We start from the raw sequence: 9,307 nt of genomic DNA, 5'->3' as shown, positions 1-9,307 counted from the left end.
TCGCCGTCGGGGCACCGGGTGCCACCGCGTGGCCCCCGAGATCCCGAGCGTGGGCCCCGGAGGGGCGCGGGCGGAGCGAGCTGAGCCGTTGCCTGCGGAGTCCGACGCCCCTGGCGGCGCGGAGGCTGCAGCGGCCGCTCGCCCTCCCTCGGCGCCCCCCTGCCCGGGACGCCTCGGAAACACCCATTGGAAAAAATTTTCGGGGGGTTTTCTAGCGAGGGGGCCGGCAGAGTGTCGGGAAGCTCAGACCCTCCCTGGACGAAGGGACTGTCCTGGACGAGGTCGCTCCAGATCTCCCGACAGACTGACATTGCCGACGGCCTGGCAGTTTGGCAGGCTCAGTTCGAAACAGTGACTGTCGCGCTGACAGCGCTTCCTCCGCCAACTTCAGGGACCCTTCTCCTTCTACGGTCAAGTTGTCCCACACGAGAGCTCCTCGCCCTGGACACGAGGGTCAGGAAAAAGCTCAAAACACAACAGGAGGAGGAAAACCTTTTCCTGCTTCTCCCTCCCAGCTTCTATAAACGCAGAGAGCCCCCTTCCCCCAGGACTACAGGAAGGCTTCGCGCCCACCCAGGCAGGGACGCCCCCCAACACCATCTCGGGAAATCTTGTGTTTGTGCCTCAAGCTTGTCAGAGGACAGTCGCTGCAGACTGAGCCCCTCTCTGGGGCAGCCGAGAAGGGATCCCCGCGACCCCCCCACCCACCGAACCCCTCCAGGCTTGGGCAGCGGCCGCCAGGACAGCAGAAGCCTCCAAGCCACGGGAGCTGCGAGATGGTGGTGAAATGGTGGAGTCCATGTGTGCGTCCCGAAACACCAGACCATTTCCAGGCTTCTCCTGGATTCCTGGGAGAAAAGGAGCCCAAAGCAGGCTTTGGGGGGTTCGCTTCCGCACCTCGCCCCTCCCCCCGCTCGCTCGAGCCCAGGCTCATTCCCCACCCAGCATTCCGGGACTTGTGTCAGGGCGGGAGCGGAGACCCGGATGGCTCTTTGCCCGCCCCCCTCGCTCGTTCCACTCTCGCTCGGCTTTTGCTCCTTTCCTTTCTTCCACGGACGCTCAGCCAAGAGATTGCGCAAGCTTCCTGCTGCCGGTCCTTCAAGGGCCTGGAGCCGGGGGCCCGGACACACCCCCGGGGCGCGCGCGCCCCTGCCCCTGTCACTCGGGTCGCCCTGCCCCCTCTCCAGGTCCCCTCCCTTCTCACTCCGACCCCACAGAGCTCGCGGCCCCGCGGGCGGCGCCCTCGGGAGGCTGCGTGGGGCGCAGCAGCTCCCCCAGCCGGACGCCGGAGCTGCACGCCGGAACGCGCCGTCTCGCCGCCGGAGGTGCTAAACTTCACACTCGGCGGCTTCTACGGCCGGGTCGGGAGGGCCTCGGCTCGGCCGCGGCTGCCGGCCGGGGACCAGGGAGCGCGAATTCGTGACCAGCGCTTGGCTCCTCGGCCATTCCATTCACCTCCCTTTCGTGCGACTCCGCTGTGCCCGGCTCAGTTTCAACCCTTTCTTGGCCTTCCCTGCCTCCTCTTTTCGAGCCCTTCCTGGGACTCCACCAAGTCCTCTCTGGCCCCCAAGTAGACCTGGACATCCTCTTCGTCCCCTCTTTGTCCTCCCTGCCTCACGCCGTGTTGGCCGTGGGGTGGTGGTGGGGGTTGCTGCTGGAAACTGGACCTCCCGCCCTTGCCCCGCCAAAGACAGTGCTAAGGGTAAATTAGGAGCCCAGCAGGATTCGGGGTGGGATCGAGAACGCTTTGGTAGGGTTCTTGAGCTCTAGGGGCCCAGGCTGGCTGCTCCTCTATCTCCTTTCTCCTCTCGGCGTTCTTCTCCCTGGCGATCCTTTGCACCCAGTCCTCTCTCTCCTCCCTATCCTTTCTCTTCCATTCCTCGCCTTCCTAAATGCCCTCAGCCTCGTGGGGCGGGGCGAGGCGGAGCGGCGGGACCCGGGGGTGGGGGGCGCGAGCTGCCCTGGCTCCGATTCCGCCCCCTGCCGGCGACCCCCTGGGAGTCTGCACATGACGCAATTCGGTGCAAATGGAAACTGCAGTGGATGCTCCCGTGGCCCCCGGCAGGGGTCCCCGGGCAATGCACTCTGAGAATGAGAGGCGAAGGGGGCAGGCCAAAGCGTTAGGCCGCAGGCGAGGGGTCGCAGCCAGACCCTCGCGGCCCCGCCAGGCTCTTCACCCCAGCCTCGGCCCCCCGCCGACACACCTCTCTCCGGCCGGGTCCCGTTCCCTCCCTCCAGCGTTCCTCTCCCAGGCTCTACGATCCCTCCCCCTGCACCTCCCCGGCGCCCTCCTCCTCCTGGCCCCCTCCCGCGCCCTTCCTCCTCCCCCATCCCCCCCGCCCCGCCCGCCGCCCAGGCCCGGGGCCTCGGGTAGGCCGGGCTGCGCCAATCCCGGCCGCGGCCCGCCCCCTGACGCCGAGCAGGGCCCGGCGAGGCCCCGCCCGCTGACGTCCGGATTTGCATGAGTTCTTGTGCAGCCGCGGCCCGGGCTCAGTTGTCTCAGCGAGCGCGAGCCGGGAGCCGGGGCGGGCGCGGGCAGCGGCAGGCGGCCGGGCTGTGCAGGACGAGCGGCGGCAGCGGCGGCGGCGGCGGCGGCGGCGCGGGCGGCAGGGTCTCCTCGGCCGGGGCGGCAGCGGGGCGCCGGCGGGAGCCAGCAGCGTCTGCAACCGCGCCGGCCGCCCGCGCCCCGGCGCGCTCCGGTTCGGCCATGGAGCTGCCAGCTGTTGGCGAGCACGTCTTCGCGGTGGAGAGCATCGAGAAGAAGCGGATCCGCAAGGTAGGGCGGCGCGGGGGCGGCGGCGAGGCGGCGGGGGAGCGGCAGCGGGAGCAGCCCGCGGGGAGGGGGGTGGGGAGGCTGCGGGCCGGGGCCGGGGATCCCGCGGAAGCTGATGGAGTGCTGTCTCTTCCCCCCCTCAGGGCAGAGTGGAGTATCTGGTGAAATGGAGAGGCTGGTCCCCCAAGTAAGTAGCGGCCGAGGGGCGGAGGAGCCTGGTGCCGAGGCGCGGGGCTCCCGGGCTCCGGACCAGCCGGGCTGGTGGGGTGGTGGGGGGAGCGGACGGGAGGCGGGGTGGAGGTGGGGTGGAGGGAGGAGGGGGTGGGGAAGTCGGTGGCAGGCACTGGGGAAGCCGAGCCGCCGAGCCCGAGCCGGGCGCCCTGTGTTGTACTCCGCTCTCCGGGAAATGCCATCACTAATTTATGCACTAAAAGGAGCCGGAGGAGCTGGAGAGACGCGGGGCCGAGCCGGGGAGGCCGGCGGAGGGAGGGAGGGCGCAGGCACTGACTGATGTGCAGCAGAAAATGGCTCCTTTCCCCTTTCCCTCCACCGAACGGCTCCATATTGCAAAACCAAAAAAAAAAAAAATTAAAAAGCGACGAAAATGCAATTGTGTGCCTCTTCCCTCCTAGTGGTGCAGGGAGAGGAAGAAAAAAGGCAGAAAATGTTGGGAACTGTCACTGCGGCGCTTTTGGTGGGGAATTTTTTTTTTTTTAATTTGAAATGCGAAGGCACCGGATGGAGACAGACGCGCAGGCACACGCACACACACGCACACACACTCACACACACACACACAGAGGCATATTTTTGTGTTGCTGAGTATTTGGGGGTTGCTTGTCCGTGACAGCGGGCTCCAGGGCCGCGAGGGGGTGTGGGGGGGGGGCCGCGTGGCTGACGGTGATCGGATTAGGGGTCAAATGGAGAATGGCTGAAGCCCTCTCGGAGACTCGGGGCTGGGGAGAGGAGAAGGGGACTGCGACTTTGCATTTTGGCTGCTTTGCACGCAGGGTTCCTGGTGAGCAAAGTGGCTTTGGAACATGTCGCAGTAACATGCTTAAAATTCTTGACAACTGCAAAATAAACTGCTAGTTTCATTTTCCTTACCCCTCCCCTTTCTTCCTGCCCTTGTGTGTTTATTTTGACTTGGGGAGGGTGTATCAGGGACCGTGTCAGGCCTGCAGAAATTTACTCTCCACCCCCCACATCCACAGCTAAATAGCTTTCAGTTCATGAAGACAGAGTAGGGCCTTATGTCATTCCCCACCTGGAGGCCACAAAGCTGGCTCGGTTTTTTTTTTTACGCCGTGTCCCCCTCCCTTTTCCCTTGCAAGATATAACACGTGGGAACCCGAGGAGAACATCCTGGATCCCCGGCTGCTGATCGCCTTCCAGAACAGGTGAGCGTCCCCCAAGCACCCGCCGCCGGCAGCCGTGACCGTATATGGGAATGGGAGAGTGGGCCAACGCTGCAACAGGACAGGGGGAAAGGGCCGGGAGGGGGGCTGGCAGGAGTCCCCTCCCCCGGGTCTGAACGGGCACGACTGGGGCCTCGGCTCCTCTAACCAACGTCCTTGGCGGTTGCTGCAGCTTGGGGTGGGGGCGGGGCAGGCCCGGAGAAGGAGAGGCTTGTGTTTGGGGGAACTGCGGGAAGGGCGCTTGCGGGTGGCCCTACAGCTGCGCGGAGAAGTTGGGGTTGCGCCTCGGTTCCCTGCTGGTCCCCCTCCCGTGGCTACCTTGGAGCCCCACCCCCGGAGCCTAGGTGTTGCTTTCCTGCTGCCACTGGCCGCTTGGCACTGGCAGCTCTCGGGGCAGCTCCAAGGGAGCTGGCATTGTGAAACCACCGGACGTCACAGAACTGAACTTAACCTGTTGGGGACTGGAGAAAAGTTTACAAGACCTTAAGCTGCCACCCTCACCCCCCAGGGAGCTTGGGGTCGACAGGGGGCAGGTTCTGTCTGAAGCTGCGTGCCCTTCACACCTCCCACTAGGCTACTTGGTGGGTCTGGCCCCCATTCTCAGGGCAGGGGGAGCTTGGCCCACCGGTTGTGGGGTGGGGACTGCCTGGTGGTGGAGGGGTGGCTTCTGACGAGGGGTTCGTCGCGCGCACAGATGCTTGTCACGCTGCAGCTGCTGCAGCTGGATTCACCACCGGTGGCTGTGGTTCTCTGTTTCGGGAGGACAGAAGGGGGAAGGGCGATCGAGGAGGGGCGGAGCAGCAGGAGCCCGCGGAGCTGGGCCACACCACGGCCTTCCAGTCCCCCTCCCCCTTTTATTTTGCATTATTTCCTGTGGCGCGTTTGCCTCTAAAACTGTAAACTCTAGCCCCTTGGAAGGAGCGACCATCAGGGAAGTTGCTCTCCTGACGCAGGAGGGCGCCGAGAAGGGATCCTGCCCGGGTTCCACCTGGGAGTTCACCAGCCTGTAACCATGTCAGCGGCTGATGCCATGTTGCATAATGGATCCCCGAAGATTTAAAACGCAGGCTGTTGCAATGCCATGCAACTTTGGAGTCAGGCCCCAACCCGGGCCCCCAGGCATGACAGAACTCCTCTGGGTTAGCCCAAGGGTAGAGGGGTGCCTAGGGTCTGGAATGGGCTGCAACTTTGGCCAGCGCTGGAGAGGCACTCGCTTCTGCTATGGAGGGTTGGGCAGTGCTAGGACCACCCTCCCCCCAACTTCGGATCATCCTCCACCAGGCTGCCAGCGAAAGCCTGACAGCTGTATTGACCAGCGCCACCGCCCACGGGCTTGATTAATAATTTGGAAATCAAAGGAAGCTGGGAACCCGGGCTCGTCGAGGAGGCGGTGCTTCTGTGCTTCGCCCCGCCCAGCAGCTCCGCCCCGGCCGTGCCAGAGCTGGTTCACCTGGTGGCTGCGAACCTGGCCAGGCCCTGGCCTCGGTGTCCGGCCCCCGCCCCCAGCCCCTAATTGGCTCATTTGCCGCTGTGTAAACAAGGGCGCAGCCCCTCCCCCTGTTTAGTGCCTGGCCTTTAAGAAAACGAGTCCTCCCTTCTGCCGGCGGCACTCGTTATCTGAATCTTAATGAGGTCATTAGCATCCCGTGCCTCTGACGGGGAGGCACCCGGTTGACGCTCACCTCATTTGGACTTCTTTTCATCCCCTGGACCCCCGAGCCCACTGCGTTTTGTGCAGGGCCACGGGCCCAAAGCTATGGGCACCAGTGCCAAGCTGCCCAGTCCCAAGCTGCAGGCAAAGATTCAGGGCTCTGGGGTGGGGGGGCCTTCGGAGAGGACCCCTTGGGCAGATAAGGGTTGGTGCTGGGGTAAAGTGGCACTCTGGAACTGGACTGAGGCGCCTAACTGACGGTAGAGGCAACCTTCTGCCCTGAGCCCTTGTTCCTTCTAGTTCTTGTTGGCCTCACGGCTCACCACAGTGGAGGCGTCGCCGCAGGAGGGGCATAGCAGGAGGGGAAGTGGCTGAGGCTAACAGCACTGCCCTCTGTTCCCTCTCTGCAGGGAACGGCAGGAGCAGCTGATGGGATACCGGAAGAGAGGGCCGAAGCCCAAACCGCTGGTGGTGCAGGTGAATACACTCCCGGGCCCCAGGGCCAACCACGACTTTTTCCCTTGACGTTGCCACCTGAGGTGCCTCCAGGCTTGGAAGTCGGGGGGAGTTCCTCTGGAGCACCCAATTCCGCTTCATCTTGACCTCCCACACCCTTCCCCGACCTGGTAGGGACTGGGACACTCCTGATGCTGGAGACTTGCTCTAGGGCTGGTCTTATCTCTCCTCTTACCTTCCCCTCCATTACCACCCCGTCCCCCCAGGTACCTACCTTTGCCCGTCGTTCCAATGTGCTGACCGGACTCCAGGACTCCTCGGCTGACAACCGCGCCAAGCTGGAGCTGGGCGGTCAGGGCAAGGGCCAGGGGCACCAATACGAGCTCAACAGCAAGAAGCACCACCAGTACCAGCCACACAGCAAGGAGAGGGCGGGCAAGCCCCCACCACCAGGCAAGAGCGGCAAATACTACTACCAGCTCAACAGCAAGAAGCACCACCCCTACCAGCCGGACCCCAAAATGTATGACCTGCAGTACCAGGGCGGCCACAAGGAGGCGCCCAGCCCCACCTGCCCGGACCTAGGCTCCAAGAGCCACCCGCCCGATAAGTGGCCCCACGGCGGGGGGGCCAAGGGCTACCTGGGAGCCGTGAAGCCCCTGGCTGGTGCGGCCGGGGCTCCAGGCAAGGGCTCCGAGAAGGGTCCCCCTAACGGGATGACGCCGGCCCCCAAGGAGGCGGTGACGGGCAACGGGATTGGGGGCAAGATGAAGATCGTCAAAAACAAGAACAAGAATGGCCGCATCGTGATCGTGATGAGCAAGTACATGGAGAACGGCATGCAGGCGGTGAAGATTAAGTCCGGGGAGGCAGCCGAGGGCGAGGCGCGCTCCCCTAGCCACAAGAAACGAGCTGCTGAGGAGCGTCACCCCCCGGCAGACAGGACTTTCAAAAAGGCCGCGGGGGCGGAGGAGAAGAAGGCGGAAACGCCCTCCAAGAGGAGAGAGGAGGAGGCGCCGGGGACCGGGGACCCGCAGTCCCAAGAGGCCGGCTCCCGCAAGCTCTCCCCGACCAAGGAGGCCTTCGGCGAACAGCCTCTGCAGCTCACTACCAAGCCCGACCTGCTGGCCTGGGACCCGGCCCGCAGCACACACCCGCCCTCCCACCATCACCACCACCACCACCACCACCACCACCATCACCACGCCGTAGACCTAAATCTCTCCCACGCGCGCAAGCGCTGCCTCTCCGAGACCCACGGCGAGCGAGAGCCCTGCAAGAAGCGTCTGACGGCGCGCAGCATCAGCACCCCCACCTGCCTGGGGGGCAGCCCCGCCGCGGAGCGCCCTGCGGACGTGCCCCCCGCCGCTGCCCTCCCGCAGCCGGAGGTCATCCTGCTGGACTCGGACCTAGACGAACCCATAGACTTGCGCTGCGTCAAGACGCGCAGCGAGGCCGGGGAGCCGCCCAGCGCCCTCCAGGTGAAGCCCGAGGCGCCCGCGACCGCGGTGGTGGCTGCTGCGCCCGCAACAGCGGCCGAGAAGCCTCTGACCGAGGCCCAGGACGAACCCGAGGAGTCCCTGAGCGAGTTCAAGCCCTTCTTTGGGAATATAATTATCACCGACGTCACTGCGAACTGCCTCACCGTCACGTTCAAGGAGTACGTGACGGTGTAGCCGAAGGGCGTCGGAAGAGGAAGCGCTTCACCCTCTGGGGCTTAACACCTGGGGCCTGGGGGCGGACTCCTCTCTGCAACTGCGGGAGCTCCAGCCGGGCCCCAGCGTGAAGACGCCCGAAGCCGCGGCAACCGCGTCCCTCTGCCGGGTCTTGGCTGGAGCGCCCGGCCCACCCTGGCACCTTCCACACCGTGCCTGCGGGTCTCGCCCTCATCTGCCGCACCCCCTCTCTTGTGGACCTCTGAGACTGACAGGGCAGCCACTCGCGGCGGTCTAAGAGTTATAGTATTATATTTTAACCGTGCTAACTTGTCAAGTGCAGACTTTACTCCCGTTTGTACGTGGTGTTATATTGAAATGTATTGTTTGAGCTCAAAAGGCCCACCACCCCCTTCGGGCTGATATATATATATTTATTTGTAGGTATTTATATATTGAAATATAAAAACCTAGATTTATGGAGTTTCCTCTAGATCATGTTATATTCTATATCAGACGAACTATTTTCTGTTGGCCTTTCTACCCGTTCATTCAGTATTTCGGTTGATTTCATTTCCTCCCCTTCCAGGAACTGCAATACCAGTAACCTTGGTATATATTTTTTGATACTGTACACATGGATGTGTTGTTTCTATGTGCAAAACAAAAAAAAAAAGTTTGTTAAAAGGCTAAACGAGCTCTCTAGAAACTGCTGCTACTAGAAATGTCTAAACTATAAGCTTCCAATTATTACCTGCTTGAATGTAAATATTAAATGGAGATGTTGAAGGTGCACTTTCGCTGTTTGAGATTAGCTAAGAGGGAACGTCAGAAACTTGGGTGGGGGGCGGGTGGGAGGCGGCTGGACCCCTCTCCGCACCCTACTTCCGCCTTAGGTCCGGCGGGGGAATGGGGGTGGGAGGACCTATCGCATTCTGCGATAAACTTTTGCAAAAGCAAAGTGAACTGGTTTCGCGAGCAGAGGCGCCTGCACCCGGGGAGTGACCCCGCTCCCCGGAAGTCGAGAGGCTCTCCAAAGGAGAGGGGAATTCCTGCGGGGGGGCTGTGCTGGCGTCGCCCCCGCTCTCAAGAGTCTTTGGGCCTTGGCTGCCCACCGCGCGGGCAAACCCGGGATCTGCATCGTGGGGGGAGGGGTGCACGGGTGCTCGAGCTGCACGGAGACGTGGGTGGGACTAACCCCCTCCCCGCGCCAAGCCCACCCGGCACCTGCTGATTTTTGCCCCCCACCCCCCAGGACGCAACACACCCTGGCGCTGGCCCTGGTGCGGCAGGGGTGTTCCTTCCTAATAATCTCTGCCCGGTAGGGCAGGTTCCGCAGGGAGGGGACCCTCCC

The 9,307-nt window shown here is 63.3% G+C and overlaps 1 protein-coding gene across 2 annotated transcripts; it reads left to right on the top strand.

The window, feature by feature from the left end:
* The first annotated feature begins 1,280 nt into the window (after positions 1 to 1,280).
* On the top strand, positions 1,281 to 8,748 carry CBX4 (chromobox 4). Of its 2 annotated transcripts, XM_081575735.1 has the most exons (6): positions 2,499 to 2,570; positions 2,655 to 2,776; positions 2,917 to 2,960; positions 4,108 to 4,173; positions 6,253 to 6,319; positions 6,565 to 8,748. In XM_081575735.1, exons 2-6 carry the CDS (start codon positions 2,708 to 2,710, stop codon positions 7,972 to 7,974), a joined length of 1,656 nt encoding a protein of 551 aa, XP_081431861.1. In that variant the 5' UTR covers positions 2,499 to 2,570; positions 2,655 to 2,707; the 3' UTR covers positions 7,975 to 8,748. The 2 variants fall into 2 exon arrangements, with proteins under 2 accessions (XP_081431860.1, XP_081431861.1); XM_081575734.1 differs by having other exon boundaries at positions 1,281 to 2,776.
* Positions 8,749 to 9,307: the final 559 nt, after the last annotated feature.

The sequence above is a fragment of the Giraffa tippelskirchi genome, chromosome 3, assembly GCF_054371585.1.
Source record: "Giraffa tippelskirchi isolate mGirTip1 chromosome 3, T2T-mGirTip1v1.2.pri, whole genome shotgun sequence".
In the NCBI taxonomy this organism is placed as follows: Eukaryota; Metazoa; Chordata; class Mammalia; order Artiodactyla; family Giraffidae; genus Giraffa; species Giraffa tippelskirchi.
This window is presented reverse-complemented; position numbering and strand designations above follow the sequence as displayed.